General features: G+C 39.0%; 6 protein-coding genes across 7 annotated transcripts; 3 read left to right on the top strand and 3 right to left on the bottom strand.

The window, feature by feature from the left end:
* Positions 1 to 663: 663 nt before the first annotated feature.
* Positions 664 to 9257, top strand: LOC136260671 (uncharacterized). Its single transcript, XM_066054496.1, has 7 exons — positions 664 to 798; positions 5402 to 5505; positions 6913 to 7515; positions 7561 to 7697; positions 7750 to 7886; positions 8908 to 8996; positions 9047 to 9257. The coding sequence occupies exons 3-7, from the start codon at positions 6934 to 6936 to the stop codon at positions 9173 to 9175; spliced, it is 1074 nt and encodes a 357-aa protein (XP_065910568.1). The 5' UTR covers positions 664 to 798; positions 5402 to 5505; positions 6913 to 6933; the 3' UTR covers positions 9176 to 9257.
* A 479-nt stretch (positions 9258 to 9736) lies between these two features.
* LOC136261963 (non-structural maintenance of chromosomes element 3 homolog) lies at positions 9737 to 11004 on the bottom strand. The gene is made up of 9 exons (XM_066056060.1): positions 10879 to 11004; positions 10764 to 10827; positions 10631 to 10713; positions 10475 to 10575; positions 10342 to 10421; positions 10247 to 10289; positions 10135 to 10197; positions 9968 to 10082; positions 9737 to 9921 (listed from the first exon to the last, which is right to left on the bottom strand). The coding sequence occupies exons 1-9, from the start codon at positions 10945 to 10947 to the stop codon at positions 9859 to 9861; spliced, it is 681 nt and encodes a 226-aa protein (XP_065912132.1). The 5' UTR covers positions 10948 to 11004; the 3' UTR covers positions 9737 to 9858.
* Positions 10965 to 18033, top strand: LOC136261948 (PX domain-containing protein kinase-like protein). The gene is made up of 19 exons (XM_066056040.1): positions 10965 to 11133; positions 11197 to 11247; positions 11321 to 11368; positions 11422 to 11511; positions 11970 to 12066; positions 12113 to 12190; positions 15993 to 16066; positions 16141 to 16215; positions 16272 to 16376; positions 16426 to 16527; positions 16579 to 16615; positions 16667 to 16724; positions 16776 to 16860; positions 16913 to 17030; positions 17087 to 17165; positions 17224 to 17269; positions 17311 to 17388; positions 17444 to 17527; positions 17573 to 18033. The coding sequence occupies exons 1-19, from the start codon at positions 11023 to 11025 to the stop codon at positions 17921 to 17923; spliced, it is 1767 nt and encodes a 588-aa protein (XP_065912112.1). The 5' UTR covers positions 10965 to 11022; the 3' UTR covers positions 17924 to 18033.
* On the bottom strand, positions 17977 to 19852 carry LOC136261957 (pyruvate dehydrogenase E1 component subunit beta, mitochondrial-like). Its single transcript, XM_066056054.1, has 11 exons — positions 19670 to 19852; positions 19515 to 19562; positions 19296 to 19466; positions 19211 to 19246; positions 19102 to 19164; positions 18998 to 19042; positions 18840 to 18947; positions 18612 to 18792; positions 18471 to 18562; positions 18243 to 18384; positions 17977 to 18197 (listed from the first exon to the last, which is right to left on the bottom strand). Exons 1-11 carry the CDS (start codon positions 19694 to 19696, stop codon positions 18046 to 18048), a joined length of 1065 nt encoding a protein of 354 aa, XP_065912126.1. The 5' UTR covers positions 19697 to 19852; the 3' UTR covers positions 17977 to 18045.
* On the top strand, positions 19619 to 20463 carry LOC136261964 (mitochondrial inner membrane protease subunit 2-like). Of its 2 annotated transcripts, none has more exons than XM_066056063.1 (5): positions 19619 to 19805; positions 19863 to 19966; positions 20024 to 20076; positions 20136 to 20235; positions 20287 to 20463. In XM_066056063.1, the coding sequence occupies exons 1-5, from the start codon at positions 19695 to 19697 to the stop codon at positions 20300 to 20302; spliced, it is 384 nt and encodes a 127-aa protein (XP_065912135.1). In that variant the 5' UTR covers positions 19619 to 19694; the 3' UTR covers positions 20303 to 20463. The 2 variants fall into 2 exon arrangements, with proteins under 2 accessions (XP_065912135.1, XP_065912134.1); XM_066056062.1 differs by having other exon boundaries at positions 19623 to 19805; positions 20024 to 20089.
* LOC136261954 (26S proteasome non-ATPase regulatory subunit 6-like) lies at positions 20349 to 22378 on the bottom strand. Its single transcript, XM_066056050.1, has 8 exons — positions 22192 to 22378; positions 21881 to 22086; positions 21693 to 21838; positions 21073 to 21292; positions 20914 to 21022; positions 20699 to 20867; positions 20544 to 20649; positions 20349 to 20495 (listed from the first exon to the last, which is right to left on the bottom strand). The coding sequence occupies exons 1-8, from the start codon at positions 22331 to 22333 to the stop codon at positions 20427 to 20429; spliced, it is 1167 nt and encodes a 388-aa protein (XP_065912122.1). The 5' UTR covers positions 22334 to 22378; the 3' UTR covers positions 20349 to 20426.
* Between the last annotated feature and the right edge of the window lie 5 nt (positions 22379 to 22383).

Raw genomic sequence — 22383 nt, 5'->3', positions numbered from 1 at the left:
GACTGTTGATTACCAAGACTAGCACTTTGCTAGATAGCTGAGTTCTCATGTCAGCAATTACATTTTTAAACCACATAATTCTATAGCCATACTTCATACCTCTTATAGCCACAGTAGAAAGTACTACTAATTATCTGAATAAAACAAACCATAAATAGGGTTTCTACTCAAAATAGGAAGATACTTTTTTTTTGTTATTTTCACACAGCTAGACTGACCTTTCAGACAAACTCGGCAAACAACTGAGTGCTAATTTATTATTGGATTGTTTGTAGCATTCAATATTACATAATTTTAACACATAGTTAAAAAGTGCTCAGTACTCTGCCTATTGCTTTCAATATTGATACTGATCCACACGGCTCTAGCTAGCTAACTATCCAAAAAGTGGTTTCATGACTAACAACCCTTTAAACAATTATAGCTATTGGATGTGCTTGTGCATACATAGTATACTACAAGATATGGAAGTCTGTAAAAATTGTATCTTAACCCAAAAATATTTGAATGGGCTGTCCAATGTAGTTTTTATGATAGTCATACTTGTTTGTTTTATTTGAAGTCAATCTGAAAATAACAAAAAGAAGGCATCTTCCTATTTTGAGTGAACACCCTACCATAGTTAAGCGTCTATATAACAACCCAAAACTTTTGTAACTATGGAGATGCAACCCACAATCGAACCGAGCCATACTTGAAGAATTTTTCAAAGGCATCAGTAGAAAACTACTACTTTCCAGCAGCGCCCTAAATCTTGAGGAAGAGGAGAACCCCTTTTTGGACAGTGTTAAGCAATAGGTATAGTTATATAAAATTATCGAGGTGGAAAATTTTCATAGATAACCTTTCATAGTCCAGCACCTAAGCCAAACATTTGTTCACTTTTTGATAAAAGCACCAATTTTTTTACAGAGTATATGGAGCGTGCACTAAGTGTTTTAAGAAGGGGAGGCATGTAAAAAGTCCTCAGGAACACCCCTTTTTGCACCCTGACAAGAAAACTATTTGTTACTATTAAAAATCAATCATGTTTCTATCAAGTTAAGGCCACTCCAAGTCATACCTTAGTTTCTGGTCACTCCCAAGCCTACAAATGGATGCGGGCAGGCGGATGATCAGGACTTCAGGACTATAGACTCTACTGTGACAATATACTGTATGGTATTATTACTTGCTCAATTTAGCAAATTCATGTTGATTTTATACTTAACCAACAACATAAGTAGTTGTGCTTCGGCAAAAAATGCACTAGGAAAGTTGTTGATGGATCATGGCTAGCTATACACTGATGTATAGCATTTAAGTATATATTTATTTATTTATTTAGAATATACTATAGGAAATGTTTTGCTCATGTAGCTACTTATGCTTTCCAAGTGAAATAAATGTCTCATTAGCTATGTCAGGAAAGTATTACTATGACCAAGAGTCCATAATAAAGAAGCTTGCTATGACTTATAGCTAAGTTGTTCAAATGATCATGATACACAATGAAATTTAACTTCTATTTTCACATCAGAAATTCTTCATTCAAATGTAAAGTCTTAGCCCACTAGCTATGTGTTTCCAGTCTTCTATTCAGTAACCTTGAGAGAAGTAACTGTCAAAGTTTTGAGTCATTGAGTGTTCCAGACTACTGTTTTTTAGTGATCATCTGGGAATGTTTAAACTATAAGGGTTTCTACTTGCCAATCTAATTTTAGTTATGGAAAAGTTTAAGTTTAAGCTCACCGAATGTTGCCGGCTTTCCATACCCCTGTAGTGTTCAGTGATAAGGAATTAGACTAATCATTAGAGGACTACATTTGAATTATAAAGTTAAAGCTATGGCCCATCTGCATGGACTAGTAGTTAATGCTACTGAAATTACTTTGGTTACAGAAGCATTAGTAACAGTTATAATCTGAACAGCTATATAATCAAGGACAAAACTAGCTATAGTTAGAAACATTTTATTAGTGTGGCATATATACCTAATATTAGAGTTAAGAGTAGTGTGACTGCTCTATTGGAATCCCTGAATGCTCTATTAGAGTATATCGATCTTTTGCAGTAAAAAATAAGTGTCTTGCTGGGTCACGTGCACTTAAGCACCTGTAATATTAATAATAGTCCTCATAAACTAGGGTTTCAGGTTTACCATGCGGGCGGGTGACCAGAAACTAAGGTTTGACTTGGTGTGGCCTAACTGCTGGGCCTAGTATCATAGTAGTACAAAGCATACAGCTGGAACATAATAGCCTATTAGTAATCTATAAAAAAACAAATAGTTTAAAACAAATAATTTTCTCACCAAGGCAGTAAACAAAATCACTAAAATTTCTGTTTGCAGGGATTCTGTTAAAGTTTTGGACCTTCAATGCTGACGATTGTGTAGTACTATGTACAAGGATCATCCCGATGTGTATCGTTTCTTTATTAAAGGAGTATAACAAAAGTTATTTAATGCTAAAGTCACAGGTGGATATCTCAACAGAAAACCATGAACTACAGTAGTTCAATTATCAAGCACAGAGCTTAACAAAAGGTCCCTTGTCCTTATACTGGGCACCATATGAAAGGTAATTAAATTTCTAGTTTAATGAAGGCAGTTGCAAGTTGTTTCAACATCTTGTTCTCAAGTTACAGCGCTTTCAATTCAGTGTAATATAGCATATTAAGCAAGAAAAGCACAAGGATGTGTCATAAGTTACTTCTTAGTGCTCAAAATCTCACTTCATTGGAACCCAGCTCCTTTATGCTTATTTTGAGCATTATCACAGCACTAAGAAATACCTTAATACTCATCTGTGTGCTTTTCTTGCTTATGCTATATTACACTGAATTGAAAGCACTGTAACTTGAGAACAAGATGTTGAAACAACTTGCAACTGCCTTAGAAATTTAATTACCTTTCATATGGTGCCCAGTATAAGGACAAGGGACCTTTTGTTCAAGCTCTGTGCTTGATAATTGAACTGCTGTAGTTCATGGTTTTCTGTTGAGATATCCACCTGTGACTTTAGCATTAAATAACTTTTGTTATACCGCTTTAATAAAGAAACGATACACATCAGGATGATCCTTGTACATAGTACTACACAATCGTCAGCATTGAAGGTCCAAAACTTTAACAGAATCCCTGCAAATGGAAATTTTAGTGATTTTGTTTACTGCCTTGGTGAGAAAACTATTTGTTTTTTTATAGATTACTAATAGGCTATTATGTTCCAGCTGTATGCTTTGTACTACTATGATACTAGGCCCAGCAGTTAACTTGATAGAAACATGATTGATTTTTAATAGTAACAAATAGTTTTCTTGTCAGGGTGCAAAAAGGGGTGTTCCTGAGGACTTTTTACATGCCTCCCCTTCTTAAAACACTTAGTGCACGCTCCATATACTCTGTAAAAAAATTGGTGCTTTTATCAAAAAGTGAACGATTATGTCAATTTTAAGGGCTTATTATACTGCACTATTCATGGCCTTTCACCTACGAAAATTTTCCTACCAGCCATACAAAAGCTATGGGTTGGTAACTGCCTATAGTATGTAAAAGTTGAGTTGGATCTTGGAAAATAGCAAAAAATGAAATGTATATTTTTAAAATTTTATTTAATAACGTTTCAGCCAACCAGATGATTTTTTAGTCTCGCGTTGCCAGACCAATACGCCAGGCGCTTATCGATATCCTGATTATAAGCGCCGGCTGTAGTTGGTCTGGTGACATTACGACTCATTACCATTTCTACTATAATGTAGCGGCATGCGCAGTGTAGCCGTGGCGGCAGCTGTTTCCATAGGCAATGGCGGATCCGGGATGGGGCATTTGGGGCAAATCCCCCCCTCCCCCCCCCCCCTTCAAGAAATTGCATATAAGATCGAGATACTCTAATAGAGCTGTCGATTACTCTAATAAAGCAGTCACAATGTTCATGAGGTAGTGTAGCTTACCTATTTTATTTTACATAACAGATGTGATATATTTGGTAAAGGATAACTAGCTATCTATTATTGTTGTGACCTTTTTTTTTTTTTTTTTTTTTTTTTTTATTTCTTTTTTTTTTGGTCTTCAACTGTTTTTCAGCAAGGTGCCCCCCCTCTTTCCAAACTCTGGATCCGCCCCTGATAGGTACCTAATATTTTATTACGCTAGAGTTGGGACTATTCTATATAACACGGCTAACACAAGTGACAGGTTATTACATTCGCTACTCACCACTGGCCCCTATCGTCAAACAGAGATAAACCCCGCGAATACAGGCACCGTTTATACTAATTGCTTGCGCTACTGAACTAGTAATGGGTCGTAATGACACCAGACCAATTGATGGATTTCATAATAACTAAAGTTGCCCCTAGCAACCTGAATTTTACAATATTTGTAGGGGTAAATGTCTATAGTAACATCTCCAAATTTTAAAAGGATAGCATATATATGTCATGAGATATAACATTTTAAAGTTTGTCATTTTTCCATACATTGTCTATGAGAGGGGGCAACAGTTGCCCCTTCTGGGCAATCACATAAATAATGTGTGGGAAAACAACAAATTCAATTAATGTCACTTCTCAATTTAACATTATTTGTAGCTGTGAATCTCACAATTAACCTTTCCAAATTTTAAAATGATGGAGTATATAGATCATGAGATATGACATTTTGAAATTTGTGGTTTTCTCATGCAGTATCCATGTGATTGCCCAGAAGGGGCAACTGTCACTCCCTTCCATAGATAATGTATGGGAAAGCTGCAAACTTTAAAATATCATATCTCATGACCTATATATGCTACCCATTTAAAAATTGGAGATTTTACTTTTGACATTCACACCTACAAAATAATGTGAATTCAGGTTGCTACGGGCAATGATTTAAAATTCCTTATTATAAAATTCATCTATTACAGCCAGCGCTTATAATCAGGATATCGATAAGCGCCTGGCGCATATTGGTTTGGCTACACAAGACTCAGAGACTAATGATTTTTGTGGTGGCACTAAAATGTCAGCATAGATACTGTATGTTTATGGCTTCCCCATAAGAAATATATGGTGAAAATTTGAGTTATCGTAGATATTGTGTCAGGCATTTGAACAAAAAGATTTTGAAATATTTTTAGCGGGTCAAGGATGGTGCTATATACAAATTTCAAGATCATGTGTAATTGCATCCATGAGTTATTAAATGTTTTTGAGGATCCAGCTAAATGCGTTCATACTATAGCCATGAAATTTTCCTCCAAATCTTACCATAGTTGCAAGTTTCTACCTTGAAACATTTTAGATATATGATAGACATACCGGGTGCATAGTTTTTGAAATAAGTGTTAAACCTAGATGTATGATAGCCAAGTTTTGTGTAATTTTGTAACATAAGTACAATAGTTAATATTTTGTGTATATTTGAATGTATGTGTAGGGCTTCACTGAAAATCAATTTTACTGAGTGGATTCCCTGTGTTTACCTTGATTATTTGATTGCACCTTCTTGATTCTTGATCGACAACAGTAGAAAAAAGCCTAGTAAGTTCTTGTGTTGCTAAAAGCATAGATAGTTTATGCTCCAGAGGATACCATGCTAAAAGTTAGCTTTGAAAGGCACCAAGATATGTATCAGGGGTGGATCTAGGGGGTGGGCTTTGGGGGCTGAAGCCCTCCCCTTCACCTTTAGGCTTTACTTGATCAATATGCTGAGGATTATAATGAAATTTTGTCTTAGCATAATTATATAATCACTAATAATACAAATATCCATAAACTCACCTTATAAACATCTTTCCAAGGCATTATTAGTGGATTTATGCTAAAGGTTATGCAACAAGGACCTGGATCAGCATTGGAGGTGTACAAGATCGAGATACTCTAATAGAACAGTCACCTAACTACTCTAATAGAACATTCAGTGTAAACATAAAAGTTGGTTCTGTTATGAAAGTTTTCCAAATCTTCCTGTGCCTATACATACAATGAAGTGCAATGGTCTGTTTAAATGGCTTGTTCATCTACTTGTGTATATATTGTATACTTAATTCAAGTACACAATTTCCATTGAAAATGCTCTCAGATTCAATCTCGTATCATTCAAATTTCAAAATTTTCCAGTTTCAACATTATTATTCTATCATGCATGCAATTGTGAGAGAGTGCATCATGTGCTTGGTTGTCTGAACCTACTCAAACCTTTCCATTAGCAAATGCTGCAGAGAGCCATATATCTAAAGGCAGTATATACAGGCAGAAATATGCATTTTATGTGGAAATGTCTCCAAATTGCAGCATCTATTTTTCAAAAACTTCCTGGGGGGCATGCCCCCAGTCCCCAGCATGCTTCACATGCTGGGAGGTTCGCACACCTCTATCCAAAAGATTAATACCTTGAGTTAGCCCCCCCTTTTATAAATCCTAGATCCGCCCCTGTGTATACAGGTATACACCCAACATACAGCTAAAGAGAACAGTGCTATTAGTAGTTGACCAATATACAGATTAAGATCTTCAGGAGGTAGGTTTAGGTTAGTAGGTTATACTACTTGTGTATACCTACATACATTTGGGTGTACATGTTAGTAACCATGGGCCCTTGGTCCTATGTCATGCCACTACTGTTGATCCTGGTAGTAAGTGTTTCAACAGACGCTGTAACAGTGACTACTCCTTGTATGTTTGTAGTGACACACCATAACGAATATATAATCTTATGATGACATGTACGAATAGATAACATACTCTCGTAATATATTTAATGCTTGTACATGAAGTGTCACCGGGGGAATGCTTTTAAACAGTGTGAAACAAGTTGATATTATGCTACTTCTAAAAACAAGGAGCCCATGCAGTTAATTCATAGCCAAATAGGAATTCATTATGAATTTAACTATAATAGCTACAGTAGACCCTCAGATAACTGAATGCTATTGATTACTCTAATAGGACAGCTGTAAGAGATAGACTATGGCAAGTTTACAGAAAGGATTAATTAAAGCCACGAGGGACACAAAGACTAAGAAGCATTTAATAGCGCTGCTCTTGTCTGAACAAGACATAAAAAAGATTGGCATATCGCAAGAAAGGTTGGATTCAATGTACATAGCAGTGCATGTAACAACATCACCGTCAACCTTCACTTCATTGGTGGATAAACATGATGCAGAGTGTATTCTGATAGGGGTCCAGTCAGCTGATAACAAACACGTTAGCTATGCCAGAAAGAAGCACCCCTGTGCCTTCATCATAATAACACACAGCAGGACTTGCAACAATGCAGCTGCTCGCATGGAGGCAGTAAGGGATGGGGCAAACATGATAACCGAACTAGACAATGCTGACTTACAACAAGCACTTGAGATGGTGTCTCAGTTGGGAAAGGATGTGGGACCTTATGTATGTCCCTATTGTCGTGCTAGAGACTTTACACAAAAGGATTTATGGATACACTGTCCATTGTATCACATTAACGTACCCAACAGTGTGCAAAAGCGTAGGATTAACTGTTGTCCTATTTGCATGAACCCACACATCCGGTCGCCTATGATGGTGAGAATGATGTGATTTGAATGATTTGTTGAATATTATTATTAGGTACACATCCATTTCAAACATACTCCATTTAAAAACCCACCTTTTGGAAGACCTGAATTGTATGCTTTTGCACTTGTGGTGTGCCAGCGACCTAGTGATGGCAAGTTCCTTCTTGTACAAGAGTTTGGTAGTAGTGGGTAAGCTTATTCCATTTTAGTCACTACATGTGTATGATGCGTGTGTGCTCAGGTACTTCTTACCTGGAGGAGCTGTTGATCACAAGGAACACTTAACAACAGCTGCTATACGAGAGACAAAGGAAGAAGCTGGTGTTGATATTGACCTGACTGGAGTTCTGGCTATTGAGTATACTCCATCAATGGATGGTATAACATTAGTTTATTTCTTAATGCATACGTGTTTGTGTGTGTGTGTGTGCAGATATCCTCAACTATAAAAGCTAGCAAATTTATCATAGTAAAACACCAGAACAGATTTTGTGCACTAGGCAATTGTTACTACACTTCCTAGGCAGACAAATTTTATTCTTAATGTCTTGTATACAGTACAGTACAGTGTATGCAGAATCTCAATAAAATGTCCACAATCAAATTTTGGTCCAACATACAGGCAGTTGTTTAGGGAAGGACCACTGCTTTTAGTGGAAGCATTGTATACAATTCTGTGTTTAGTTGTTAACTTGACTTCCCTAACAACATAATGATGTGGTAGGTGTTGTTCAGGACTTCAGTATCATCCGTTATCTCCACTATTCCTTTATCAAGTCCAGTTGTTCTCAAATGGACCCATGGCAATACGGACTAAACTTGGATGGTACTGTCTAGGTCTTATATTGTATGCCATCTCGTTGATGCATACATGAAAAATTTGGTGGGTGATATCCTTAAGAAGTTTTGGAATCTTGAGTCACAACCTTTCAATCAATACTAGCTCCAGTGGCTGACTGTTTGATTACCAGTAGAAGTTGAAACAACAATGCTACTGAAATATGCTCTCTGTGTGTGTGTGTATGTGTGTATGGGGCAGACTGTGTGTATGCCTCTTTACATAATTTTATGTGGTACTGCTCATTGTGCCACTTACACCTTGAACATATTCAAACAATAATATTAAACAGGAGTACTTTATGCTGTCTAGGGGTGCTTTTGGTCCAAATTACTACCAAGTTCAATCTCAATAACCTGGATCCTCCTGGGGCTCATGCTTTGCTGTGCAATAACTACGTACTGCCTCCACCCCTCTGAGCATGATGGAATATTTTTGCTTTATCAGTAACTTTTACACTTGAGTACATTTCACCAAAAGGTGGGCACTGAGACCAGGATCCACTGTAAATTTATCACATATGCATATATAATAAAAGTACCAACCTCTTTTTATTTTTAGACAATGACGTTCGGCTGTGTGCGATATTTGTTGCAACACCAAAGGATGAAAATCAACGACCCAAAACATTGCCTGATTTTGAAAGTGCCGTAAGTGGATAACATAATCACATACATTATACTGATATTTTGCTTGTTAGGGTGCAGTGTGGGTGTCTGCTGAAGAGATCCCATCACTGAAACTACGTGGAGATGAACCACTGGTCTATATCAATGAAAAATATTGTAATGGGGCTACTGTACATCCATTGTCACTATTTGAGTTCTAACTTAACTTGTGCAGTAGTGTATAGAGGGAAATATTTGTGTGTATTTATACATTTTTACCCAATATTTTAAATACCTACTAGATGTAGTATATAATAAAACAAGTACATATTCAGTCATTGTACCTATGAGTGTACAGTAAGCTGGAGGGTTGCATGTTGAATTATTTCTCCTGTTTAGTCAGAATATCACATGCTACGTAGGATAAAGAATGTAGAGAAGCTGTATTTATGCTATATAGGAGTCCAACACAAAAAGAACTCTAACAAAGCAATCACTATGTAAGTTTTATTCAGTTACTACAAGATCATAACAACCCAAATGCAAGAAATTTATTTCATCAGTGGCCTAGCTTTACTGCATGATTCAATTGTGGTATATAGCTACACCACTGGAATCAGCTAAGGACACACAACACTTCCTAACCACAATACTAATGATTGGTAAGGATATTTACCACCATAATAGAGCAAACCTCTCAAGTTTTTCGCTCCAGTACTGATATTTTCCTCTTGGAGGTAAAAATGTAAGGAGACAAATTTGCATTCTTACTAAAAAACAGGTTGGTATTCTGGATGATCCCAATATTATAAATATACATGTAACATTGTACTATGTGATAAGGTGAGTATTTATGACTTGACAGTAAGGTAATTATATATAGGTTATGATCAAGTGAATGTCATCATAGTGCATCAAAAATTCCTTTAAACTGTTTGTGCCAAGCTTCTGGTGTACTGCCGTGAGCCTGTAATGATGGGTAGTAACACGCAGTGATAGCAACATGTGGTAACCTCAGCTAGAAAAGTGATCATTGCCTCCTTATCAATTTCATGCTTGGCCCTTTCTCCCCAGTGGTATTCAAAAGATGTGACATTATTTGGTGACTTCTTCTCTCGGTCCAAATACCTGTTAAGATTAAGTGGTAAGGTAGGTTAGTAGAGAGGGCCAGGCTTCATACAATTGTTGTACCCATTCCTGGGTTATCAACTTTGTAACATCACCAAATGTTGCATGTTTGGAGCTGAATATGAAAGTAGCAAACAGTACTACACACAGTAACTTCACTGTACCCTTTCTCAATGCCTAGCTGCTTCAAGTAGGCCCATAGATCACCTTACAAAATAGAGTAATCAACGTTACAAAATAAATAGAAAATTTGGCATACTTTCTGATAAAAAATTCTGATTCATCATAATGTGAGCCAGGATGAAGAACAACAGACCCATCTTGGGAAAATCAGCTTTCCTGCATACAATACAGTAGAATACAAATGTGCCATACTTACTGGCTTGCTTTACTGGTCAAGAAATTGCGATGCCTCTGGAAGGCAATTTACCAAAAAGTAAGCTTTGATTTTACTTTTTCCAAGCTCCACTTCAACAACTTTTAGACCAAACACCTGAAGTTGCACAGTGACCTGTTAGCTACTATATTAATTAAAAGATACAATTTACTTCTTTTAGCCGATCCTTAGCTCTGTCTAACAGCAGGACAAAAGCACGAGGTGAATTATCCTTCAGTACTGCATCCACTATATCTGTAAGGGTTGTTATGGGCAACTGGAATTCATGCATTGTGAAAACAAACCTTTTTTCTTAACTGGAAGTTTCTTTTTATCAGCACACAGCAAATACCTGATTATTTCCCCAACCTTTCAAATTACACTTTATCTATTTTCATTCAAAATTAGTCAGTAGCTTACTTTCGTATCCACACTGTCTCCACGCATTTCATCAAAGGCCTTTTGAGCTAGGGATACCTTGCCGGTCATTGTGACTTTCGCGCTAGTTCTTAATAATGCACAATAAAGTTTCTATTTAGTGCGCACAAGAAGGGTTTGGCCACGATGGCGAGTGCCGGCAGTGTATTAGAGAAGAAGGAGAAGCGTCAGTTTATGGATGACTATATCCCATTACGTGTCGTCGCGTTAACAAGTAGAATATTACCATCTTATGTTGTACGTGATCCCCACTCCCCCTAACACATGCTAATGCATTATCATGGACGTTTCGTTCTCCAGGAATATGTTGTAAGGGTTCAGCGAGGACCTAACCTTGAGGAACGTTGGGATGTACGTATTGTGATCTGTTAGCATTGTGCTGCTAGTGTGTGTGTGTGCGTGCTTATGTCAATCTCTTGGTCAGGTGGTACATCGATACAGTGAGTTTTCAGCACTACATGAATTTCTAGAGGTAATGGCATTGTGTTATGAAGAACATGACTGATTTGTATGATGTGTATGCAGACCAGTGGTATCACACTGCCCATTCCACCAAAGAAGATGTTTGGTAGCAAAGACAAGGAGGTGATTGGTGAACGACAAAAAGGACTTCAGGTAGTGATGTCTTCATGTTTAGTTCCTAGGGAGGCACACAATTGTACATAACTAGCAACACTTTTATGACTGCTCGATTCTTTCATGTGTGAGCTATAATAACTTCCTTAGCATTCCTAGCTACACTTACATTGCATGTATTACTGTGCATTTAGGACACCTTGGGACCGATCAAAAGCATCCTGATTATCAAGGTGTCCTGGTTTTCCTGGTCAATTACATGCTAAGAGATACTTTTGGGCTGTGTCCAGATTACACAGGTGTCCTCATTTTTCAAAGGATCCAGACACAGCAAAGAGGGGTTTTCAGTAACACAGTGAATGATATATGTAAAGTGCCGTGGACATTTGGATGCATGTGGCACTTAACGTGTACCATTAACTAATTCAGGGGTCTGAAGAGAGTACCTATGCTGTGTCTGTTATTTCCAATTAAGTATTTATGTTACTCCCTTTCAGGCTTTCCTTGATACTGTGTTGTGTGAGCCTTTGTTGGCTAACACTTGGGAAGTAAAGAGATTTCTTGACCCTACGACATACAGTGATGAGCCACATGGTGAGGCATTGCTTACTTCTTTGCTCTAATTTTTTGGCCAATACAGAGGCTGCTTTGCGTAATGTTTCCATGGTGTTTCGATCTCACCCTGAGTGGACAGTAACTGAACCAGTACGTAACATTGGTAAGATTCCATGTTCTTGTGATGTTGTAGGTGTTGTGTTTGGGGTATCTGTGTGTCATCTTGAAGGTTAGGTAATATTTTATGTTCACCTCTAATAGACAAGGATGTAACACACATGTGCACATGCACGACCCTACGACTTGATTTGTCGTAGTGTACTGCAACATCTGTTACTGCACAGAGCACTTCACCACACAATTCATTCATACATTATGCAAAGCCCAACACTTCGGTCTGAAGTGTTGTAGTTTGTAACACACAAGTGCCAGCTCATCTACTAGGCTTTCCATCAGAGCTGGACTTCACACCTGTAATTGCCACTGAGGCACTACCATGGTGATGCCGGTGCTCTGTTCTTGCTGGATCTATCAGAAACTATATTGTACACTCTATATATGTGATCGGATTTGCAAAAAGGTATCTTTTCCACACATTTTACAGGCGAACAAACAAAACAATGTAACGTTTGACTCTGTATACTGATCAGCTTGCTCTTAGTTTCAAAATGTAGCCAGATACTTTAGCCGCACTCATCGAAAATTTCAGGCAATTATATGCCATGAACAAAAAGTTATGAAGCTGCTAAGATCAAAAATGGGTCAAATTTTGTGTGTGAAAAAGGTACCTTTTCGCAAATCCAGTCACATATATATATATAGCCAACACTGAGGCTAACGAACTATCCCACTGGGGTGATAATAGCTACATATGTACATGATCCACTAACATTAATCATAATAAAATTCCTATCGGTGTTAGTAGTTGATATAATATTATATAGATCAAACAATGACAGGGCTCAACTTAATCCGTACTACTCGGTACTCTACCGGCAAAGGAGTCTTATTGTGTTGAACAACAATAAACTCTTAAAGGTTGATTCTTTACTCTAATCAGCTGTACTGAGAATATCACTTCCTTCTTTAGGGCTGCTGAAGTAAATGCCCCCTTACACGGAATGGACCTTAACAACAACCACTCCTGCCTTCTTCAATAGGTCCTTGATCCAATGTGCCATTCTCTGGGCTGTATGTGGTAGAGAAAGGTGCTGGTTCATCTGAGGACACTTCAGAACTGCTGTACCATTTCATACCCACTTAGGCATTGGACCACACGTACTGTAACTTGTTGTCTGGCAAAGAAACATTCTTTTAATGCAGCCCCTAGTTGACGTTTCTTTTTTAATAAAGCCAGTTAGAAAAGAACTCTGTTTGGCTTGTGGTAATGAAAACAGAGATCTAGAGCAGCTGGCACTTACCAAGGAGATCAGCATGAGCAATTTAGAAGATAACTGTTTGAGAGAGAGAGATCTCTATTCTCAGGTTATGCAATCCAGTACTAAGTTCACATCCCATGTACCTTGGCTGAGGAGGTCTGGAATTGTATACCCCTCTAAACAATTGCTTCACTGAGGGGTGCTGTCCAATGGGGGTCCCATCTATTGTTTTTATGGCTGAATGATACAGCTGACCGTATTAATCAACTGTGCAGTACTCTAGACCTTCCTTGTGATGAAATCTAGGAAGGGTTGATGCATGAAATGGGATCAACCTCCCTTCCCTGACACCAGCTATTCCACAGTTTCCATCTAGTTTGGTAAGTGTGGAGTTGGTGCCTGTGCTCCATCCTCCAAGGCCAAAACTCTAGCTCCTGAGTGTTGTTGCCAGACATTTTCCAGGTGGCTGGTCTCAGCCTGTTGGAGCACACTAGGGGGTGTGTTTGCCCCTTGGGGTCACAACAGATTCTTACAGTGAGATAGGAGAAGAAGGGGAAGTTCCACTGCTAGGTCTAGTAGTAATGGGAACCATACAGTATACCTGGGTTTGCCACACTGGTGCCACTAGTACAACTCTACTATGATCTGCTTTTATCTTCTGTAGACACCTGCCTATCAGAGTAAAGGGCGGGAATGCATACCTCTCCAGTTTCTTCCAACTGGTTTAAAAGGCATTGGTCAGTATGGCTCCTGAGTCTGTTCTGCTGATGTACCTGTCCAGCTGGTTATTCAGTCCAACTGATGTGCCTGTCCAGCTGGTTGTTCGGTTGAGTGACATGTCCTGCACAGGCCCAGGTACATAAAAATCTTGTGGAATAACTCCACCTTGAGTTTCCACTCCACTGAAGTCTGCACCTCTGGTCTGCATCTAGATGAGAGCTCAAAAAGGTGCCCCTTTCTGGAGACACCAGACTCACATTTCTCAGGGGACCACTTTTCCTCCTAAGTATGCCAGGGCTGACATGGACATTCTGTTGGTCTTTCATTAAAGCCTCATAACTGCTTTCAGCTCCAGCACATTGATGTGTTGGTTTTCTTGAGCTGACCACAGGCCACAGTCTTGATGCCCTTGCAAACTGCACCCCGGCCCAGTAGTGAGGCATCAGTCTCTATCACCAGATCCATTGATAGCTGGATGATGTCTCTTCCATTTCCTGTAGTCAGGTGATCCTTCTACCACTACATGTCCTGTATAGCTGATCTAGGGTCACCAGTGGGTCAAATGACTCAAACCTTCTGAATTACCTTTTCTTGAGCTGTTGCAGTTGGCGGTAATGGAGTGGGATAGAACTGCCGGTGATGATGCTGCCATTCTGCCCAATGATTTGGACAGTTGCTGAATGATCATCCTGTGCGTCCAGGTATACTATTAGCCTCACACCCCATGACCACAAATGCACCATTCTGGGTGAAACAACTGTGTGAAGTTTTGAGGGGCACTGCACAGTCTAAAGGGGAGGCAGGTGAACCCGTAGATCCAGCCATTCCACAGGAAACGAAGGTGTTCCTTGGCAATAGATACTGAATGGTACATGTCTTTGAGATCCAAGAAACTGTGATCCGCTACTGTACTTGCTCACCATATAGAGGGGCCTACAAGTATGGGTTCTCATTCTTGGATTTGGGGGTACTTTCCCCAGAGTCTTCCTACTTCTTGAAGGCCTTCTCCAAGAAACTAGGTCCAAAGAGGTTGTCCTGTTAGTCTTATGCTCCTTTGTGGCCAGTGACTTACCAGTCCATGCAATCTTCTGTTGCTCCAAACAAGATCAAAGCTCTATCACCCTATACTTTGATGTGGCAGCTGTGTACACAATTTTTTTTGTATACTTCATTTATTCTGTAATGTGCCGCTTCTCCTTAAGGCGCTTTTCTTTCAGTTCTTCTTTCCCAATCGCCTTAACAAGGTATGTGTGTATGTCCTCACTAGCTTGCGGTCAGATCTGCTTAAATGAAGGATCAAGGTTATAACTGAACAGGTGATTCTACTTATCCAGAGAGTCCTTGTCCTCCTGGGAAGAGCATCCCACTCAATCACTCCGAGTGGCTTGGGATCATGTCAATTCAACAATCTCACTGCCAGAGGCCACAAAAGAGAAAGAAGAAAAAGAAGGTAACCGCAAAAAGGGTTAAGTCACTCAGCCAATAGAACAAGGCACAGACACCCAAACACCACTGACCAGATCGCTAGTTCTCCATAAAAGTGTTGATAGTGTCACTGGGTGTTACTTTCGACTGTTGGGTCGAACTGGACAAGTTGCAATTCATCAAACAAGTAAACAACGTCCAAAACCTCCAATCAACCACTGTGTTCCTCCATACCCTGCCCTGTGCACCCAACACACTTGTGAAGTGACTCTTACATAGTAGGGCCATGTGTACTCTGTGTGTGATGGGTAAATGGTTAATGCAAGGTTAATATCACTTCAGTTAGTAACTTGTTGACCTATGCTTTCACTATCCAGTACTTGAATGTATGTATGTGTGCTAACTTTTGTGTTTTACATGCTGCCCCTTGTGTTGTTAAAGGATGGAGATTTCGCAAGCACTATTACTTGGTAGCAAACAGGAGAGAAGAAAAAATAAGATACTTTCTCACTTGGGTAAGCATTCTTCTATTTTATCAAATTAAATACAGAGCATGTCACTGTGATGGTGTTCTTAACTACAATTGCAGTTTGAACCAGGTCCTGATTTTGCTCTCAATGACAAAGATTTGGAGACTGCTCTTAAGCTGCTTTCTGGCATAAAGGTGGTACATCATTATTGGATAAGTATACATGTAAACCAGCCACTCCTACTTTTTAGCACCAATTTATACTGTCACCAGTATCAGCAATATACAATGGAGTAGGGGTGGCTGTGATGAGACAATTCAGTAGCAGAGGTTCGCTACATGATGTAATTTATAACGTGAGTTATTCGTGTGTTGTCTATACTGTATTATTAGCTTATCTTGTAGTGTCGTCCACAAAACCATGTGCTAAAGAAATATGGTGTACCGTGTAAATGGCGTATCCTTGGTGTACCAGATGTCGTTAAATATTCCCGTCAGATTTTGGAAGTATTACTTGAGTGATAAGTGTGTCACTGCTTTATTCTTCTTTCTTATCAGGGTCTGAAATTTTTACTTGACAAAGGATTTGTTCCTGGTCAGAGTACATTGTGTGTATTATTGCACTTATTAATTTTTCTGCATGCAGCCCAAGTTCATGCTGGAAATGTTATTATTGAAGGTGGACCAACCGCAAGTATAGCCAGGTGACCAACTGATCATGTTTTACAAATCTAAATGGAAACATTTTGTAATAGAATATCAGACATAGAGAACACTCTACTTGGTCTCCCTTCGTACTATCATCATTATTTGTACTCTTACGAATTACGTAAAGTTCAGGTGGGGTTGAGTGGTTGATAAGGTGATGGTTATAATGGCAGCGTATTGTTAGACAATGGAGGCAGTGTTGTCATATAGTTTTGGACAACTTCTCTATGAGATGGCCATGTGTCGTCCTCTTAATGCCAGTGTAATGGAGAATGTGCCAGGTGATATGCCAGCTGTACTCCGTAAGTACCACATACACTGTAGTCTGCTGTGACTGTGTTATTTGTTTTGACATCAGGACCTACTGTGGAATCACTACTGTCAAAGGATGCAGTGAAAAAACCTCTTCCAACCGTAAATGACCTTATTGAGAATGAGTGAGTGGTGGTATTAATTTGTAAGCAACTGGTGTGAAATGAGACTGTCTATCTGCAGAGTGTTTGCTACCGTTGCAATTGATGAGAGAGAAAAGCAGTTGAAGGTATTGTTTACAGTAGTTGCTATCTTTTCACTATCTTGCAGGTTCCTAACCGGTTTAAAGAGGAGTTGCTAAAATGTAAATCTATGATGGAGTCAAGATTACAAGCACAACAGAAAAAGGTAACCACTCTACTAGAGAGTGTATAGTGTATGTGGCCATGTTTTCACCTTGTAGGTACAACAACAGAAGAGATTGGATAAGGCTAAAGATGCCATTTTGTCAGAAGAAGAGAAAAAGAAAAGAAGAAAGTTACAAAAAGTGAGCACAAAAATACTGCAGTAGGTATATAGTATCTTTTCTTAGAAACAAATGTCTCTACAAACCGACACTTCTTATGTCAGTTATCCAACTACTGAGATTAGAACTGACCGGCCACCACCAAAGTCCACAGCACCAGCACCAAAGCGATCTAGCAAATCCCACCTTACAAAGCAAGCATCTGCTTCACAAATTCCTACAACTACTAGTACTGCTGCAGTACCTAAGCCTCCACCACCACCTGCAGCAGTAGCTCCACCTCCTCCACCTGTAGTATCAGCCCCACTTCCAAAGACATCATCAGAGCGGGGTGCTCTTCTTGGATCTATACACACCTTTAGTAAAACTGCCCTCAAGAAAACTGTAACTAATGATAGAAGTGGTCCTAAAGTTTAATGGATACAAATTTTTAATAATCTAAATTTTAATTTTCTCTTAATATAGAGATGTTATTTTGTGTTGCGTGTATTTATAAATATTAAAACATTTATAGTTTATATTACTTATTTAAGAAGGTTTTACAACTTTCTACCGAGCATGTGTGAAACTGTATTAAGCACATTCTCAACTTGTGGTAATGCAGCTGATTCCATACAATGTGCATATGGCATTGGCACATCAGCTCCTGTAACACGTTCCATTGGTCCATCCAGATAGTAAAAGGCCTCACCTAGTTATTAAGGTGAGCTAGAATAATTTTAAAAGGATCACTCACTTTCACAAATCTGAGCTAAAATTTCAGCACCTACACCAAACATAGGCCAGCCAGTTTCTACTGTGAGCAAATGGTGTGTCTTCATCACTGACCGCTTGATACAGTCAATATCCAAAGGACGAATACTTCTGAGGTTGACTACCTAAGGAGAATAAGATTAAGATCTATACTCTAATGTGCAAGATTGGCTTAACAACCAACCATACTACTATAGTGTTAGTCACACACCTCAGCACTTATCCCAATATTAGCCAACTCTTCTGCTGCCTTCAAAGCCAATCCCACTGACTTGGATACTGCTACCATGGTAACATGGTTCCCTGTAGTTAATACACATTTAATGGCTATACAATACACATGGAAACAGACCTGCTCTCTCTATTTTTGCTACTCCTATTGGTATCAAGAAATCCTCAGATTGTGCCTCCTCAGATAACGGATGAGACGAGTTATATTCTATTTCATTCTCCAGGACAACAACAGGATTGTCGTCACGAATAGCTGACTTGAGCAGTCCTCTTGCATCCTCAGATGAGTATGGAGACACCACCTTAACATACAATACAGCCTGAGACACTTGTGGTATACGTTTCATACCTTTAATCCTGGGCAGGAAGCATACCAAGCAGAAAAATCTTGTGAATGTTGAGCAGCCACTCCAGCTGATGCTCCATTGGGCCCTCGGAATGTGATGGGAACAGGAACCTATACAATTTTAACTAACAACATATTCATACAGCCACATTGTCACTTGCCTTCCCTGCAGACATGTAGTGGGTTTTAGCAGCAGAATTGATGACCTAAAGATAAAAGAGATGCTAACTGTAACAAGGCCAGAAGGAGGGAAATAGGTACTAACTTGATCAATGGCTTGCATAGAAAAGTTAAATGTCATAAATTCACAGACTGGCCGCAGTCCAGCCTGTAAACACATACCATAACACAACAGTCAATACCACAAGACTCACCATTGCAGCACCAACAGCTAACCCAGCAAAGCCCATCTAATAACATTACAATGTTAGTTTGAACATGTAAACATACACACCACACCTCTGTGATGGGTGTATCTACAATACGCTTATCACCATGACGTTTCCACAGACCCTTTGATACTTTGTATGCACCATCATATTCGGCAACTTCTTCACCAATGAGGAATACATTTGGGTCACGAGAAATTTCCTCATGCATAGCTTGGTTAAGAGCATCTCTCACTGAAACCTGTAACTACAGCATTACAACATGGCCTCTTGGTTGTACCAAGCGTACCTGCTGAGTAGCTGCAGTTCTTACTGCCATGGAGAATGGCTGAAATATCTAAAAACAGTTCAGAGATATTCTTCCAGCACATGTTTACACATGATACACACAGAGTTTATTTCGCGTGAGTTTTCATTTGACTAAATATTAAAATGTTTTGGTACCTTCGAAGCAGCTCGTAGCATTGCCATGTTCAGAGTGGGCAAGGTAGTGAAGACAGTTCTTATAGTAACTCCGGTTGCTATTTCTCTTTACGACCAAGTTGGATACGTAGGAATAGTTCGCGGTCGGTCTATGCAGGTACACTCCCACTTTGCAAGTTAGTGTTCTAATTATTTTGAACACTTTGTTTACTAGCCCACGTTAAACCCAGCGAGCTCAGGTTGGTCGGATTTAGTGCTAATAGACAGGTTGACTGTTAAGTGGAGACCAGCGTCCCGTGGAGAAGTCGTGGTATTCACGTTAGTGGATCACGTGGTGCACCCGCCACAATGTTAAAAATTTAAATACATTTATAGCTGCCCAAATGATCCTTGGAAGACTTATGTTAAAAGAGTGATAGCTGTGGAAGGTGATGTTGTCCGGTAAAAAATGTACTAATTAAAGAAAAAATTAAACATCTTTTTACAGGCCTAGAACCCACAGGAGTTCTCGTGTCATACCTAAAGGACATTGCTGGGTTGAAGGGGACAATGGAAAGTCAAGTAATGACAGCAACTACTTTGGAGCCGTATGTCGAGTTTGTACACACCATCGAGTTCAGTTGTTGTACTGCATACAGGTGTCCCTTGGTTTGATTCGAGCTCGTGTACAATATGTAGTTTGGCCGCCATCACGGGTACATCATCTTCAAACAGGATTATTAACTGATCAGAAAGAGCGACTAACAATTATTGATGATATAACAACATGATATTTCTCCTACATGTTAATCACTCTACTAAGTTTTTGAATACGATTAAGTAGCAGGTCTCCTTGTTTGATCGTCGACTGTAAGAGAGGTGACATGTGTATGTGTACAAAGGGAAAACAACTCACCTGGTATAGAAAGTTTTTACTGTCTGGACGATTGGTTTCTACTACACCTCCAACTTTATCAATCCTACAGTTTAGTCTCCCGACTGCTATGAAGCGAGACAGCTCTCTGCACAAAATACATAGTTGCACTGCACATACACACAATAGTTCTTTACCTGTCAATAAAGGCTTCACTAACACCGAATGCTCGTGCCATGTGTTGAAGTGATAGGGAACGGTAAGATGCTAACTGCTGTGTGTAAGCAATGATGCGCATCTCTCTTAGGAAGTATTGTGTGTGGGGAGCAAGGTAGTAATCTCTCTTTAACTGCTCCTCAGTCCATACTATTGAACAAAGAAATAATGGTAGAGTGTATTAAGGTGAGCTCACCGAGACGGATAAAAAACTGATCATAGTGACACTCATAGAGGGAACGGACCAAGGTACTAAGCTCTGGTAATGAATGGAGAGCCTCTTGTACTTCAGATCCTTCTATCACCTTAAAACATTTTCATACTTGTGATCATCATGGCTCTAGTAAAGACTCACATTAGTCTTTAGCTGGTTACGGTCCATTGCCACCAAGCAGGATAACACTGCATACTTCACAAATGTCTCGAAGCTCATTAGTTCATAAGAAGTGAAGGTGGCAGCTGTCTCAAAAAAGTTTTTGGAGGCAGTCTTGAAATCTCTGATGCTCATAGCGTATAGTCCCTCATACACTTTCAGTCGATTCCTTCTGTCCCAATCACCTCCCTCTTCTATTAAACTGACAAAAAAGAGTAAGGGACCATCCATTATTTTCAGCATTTTTGCAAAAGTACAGAGTACGCTAGGGGGTGAGGGGGGTAAAATTCACCTATACGCTTTTGAAAATGTTGGTCTAAGCAGCACCATGTAAAAAAATAATTCATAATAATTTAGTACTAGTGTTTGGTTAAAATGTTCACTGTGTGAAAGCTGGATGGTAACTAAAGTCTGAATGATTGTTTTGGAGGTGCCTACTGTGACAAATCAGAGGATGAAAAGCAAACAAATCAACACTAGCTATTTCACATACAGTATAACATCAACATTTTTAATGGGTAGGAGGGAGGGGTAAGTAAAAAGTGTACTCTCTGTAAGCTTGTGAAAATATGGATGTAATTCAAATAAAAATTCTGACTAACTGTTTTGCCTTCTCTACATTAGCTTTGACCAAATCATGATCTTTGTAAAACAACCCAATACGGATTAGATGAAACAGCACATCAATACGGTGGCCCAGGGCAACTGTCTTTTCAAAGGTTTTTCGTAATGCCTTCACTGCCTCTTCCTGCAAACAATATCAAGATTTATCTATTTGAGTGTACCTCACCTTATCTCCAATCTTTGATAGATATTCAGCTCGTTCCAACAACGCATCTTTCAGTTCAGTCTCTCCCAAATTTTCCTGTGCATCTTCTATGTTGTGATCTAGTCTGCTCAACTCTTCACGATTCTTCTCAGTAAGTTCTTCTAATAATTTTGTATCCTCAGTAATTTTAAGTTCACTGCACACAGCATGATAGAATGGTGCCATAGCTACAACAAATTATTAAAAGCTAATAGAATGTACATTTTATTAGTACGTACAACCATAAATATCTACGGTACAACTATTTTTACATGAATATTTTATATACTAACAATTCTCCTTGATGGCAGCCAGTAATTGACTCCATATTGATTCCCTGTCTTCTTCTTCTACAGTTAACAAGAACTTTAACTGAGCAAGCGACAGGTCGGGATTTTTTGGTAAACCCTCTTCTTCTAGTCCTTCCAGCGGCATTACTCCAAATAATACCTACTCGATTGCTTACGATTGATCACGTGCAGCCA

The sequence above is a fragment of the Dysidea avara genome, chromosome 7 (genome assembly GCF_963678975.1).
Source record: "Dysidea avara chromosome 7, odDysAvar1.4, whole genome shotgun sequence".
In the NCBI taxonomy this organism is placed as follows: domain Eukaryota; kingdom Metazoa; phylum Porifera; class Demospongiae; order Dictyoceratida; family Dysideidae; genus Dysidea; species Dysidea avara.
This window is presented reverse-complemented; position numbering and strand designations above follow the sequence as displayed.

Excerpts from the sequence above, each read along its gene's own strand:
- LOC136260671 (XM_066054496.1), top strand. The coding sequence starts at position 6,934 with ATGGCAAGTTTACAGAAAGGATTAATTAAAGCCACGAGGGACACAAAG. Across the intron at positions 7,516-7,560 it reads ACATCCGGTCGCCTATGATG|GTACACATCCATTTCAAACA; the intron begins GTGAGAATGATG and ends TATTATTATTAG. Across the intron at positions 7,887-8,907 it reads GTATACTCCATCAATGGATG|ACAATGACGTTCGGCTGTGT; the intron begins GTATAACATTAG and ends TTTTATTTTTAG.
- LOC136261963 (XM_066056060.1), bottom strand. The coding sequence starts at position 10,947 with ATGACCGGCAAGGTATCCCTAGCTCAAAAGGCCTTTGATGAAATGCGT. Across the intron at positions 10,714-10,763 it reads ACTTCCAGTTAAGAAAAAAG|ATATAGTGGATGCAGTACTG; the intron begins GTTTGTTTTCAC and ends CAACCCTTACAG. Across the intron at positions 10,576-10,630 it reads CTAAGGATCGGCTAAAAGAA|GTGTTTGGTCTAAAAGTTGT; the intron begins GTAAATTGTATC and ends GTGCAACTTCAG.
- LOC136261948 (XM_066056040.1), top strand. The coding sequence starts at position 11,023 with ATGGCGAGTGCCGGCAGTGTATTAGAGAAGAAGGAGAAGCGTCAGTTT. Across the intron at positions 11,248-11,320 it reads ACCTTGAGGAACGTTGGGAT|GTGGTACATCGATACAGTGA; the intron begins GTACGTATTGTG and ends TCTCTTGGTCAG. Across the intron at positions 17,270-17,310 it reads AGAGAGAAAAGCAGTTGAAG|GTTCCTAACCGGTTTAAAGA; the intron begins GTATTGTTTACA and ends ACTATCTTGCAG.
- LOC136261964 (XM_066056062.1), top strand. The coding sequence starts at position 19,695 with ATGTTCAGAGTGGGCAAGGTAGTGAAGACAGTTCTTATAGTAACTCCG. Across the intron at positions 20,090-20,135 it reads GTGGAAGGTGATGTTGTCCG|GCCTAGAACCCACAGGAGTT; the intron begins GTAAAAAATGTA and ends ATCTTTTTACAG. Across the intron at positions 20,236-20,286 it reads ACAGCAACTACTTTGGAGCC|GTGTCCCTTGGTTTGATTCG; the intron begins GTATGTCGAGTT and ends TACTGCATACAG.
- LOC136261957 (XM_066056054.1), bottom strand. The coding sequence starts at position 19,696 with ATGGCAATGCTACGAGCTGCTTCGAAG. Across the intron at positions 19,563-19,669 it reads TGCTACGAGCTGCTTCGAAG|ATATTTCAGCCATTCTCCAT; the intron begins GTACCAAAACAT and ends AACTGTTTTTAG. Across the intron at positions 18,385-18,470 it reads ATATTGGGATAAGTGCTGAG|GTAGTCAACCTCAGAAGTAT; the intron begins GTGTGTGACTAA and ends TATTCTCCTTAG.
- LOC136261954 (XM_066056050.1), bottom strand. The coding sequence starts at position 22,333 with ATGCCGCTGGAAGGACTAGAAGAAGAGGGTTTACCAAAAAATCCCGAC. Across the intron at positions 21,023-21,072 it reads GTAACCAGCTAAAGACTAAT|GTGATAGAAGGATCTGAAGT; the intron begins GTGAGTCTTTAC and ends AAATGTTTTAAG. Across the intron at positions 20,496-20,543 it reads GTAAAAACTTTCTATACCAG|TCGACGATCAAACAAGGAGA; the intron begins GTGAGTTGTTTT and ends CCTCTCTTACAG.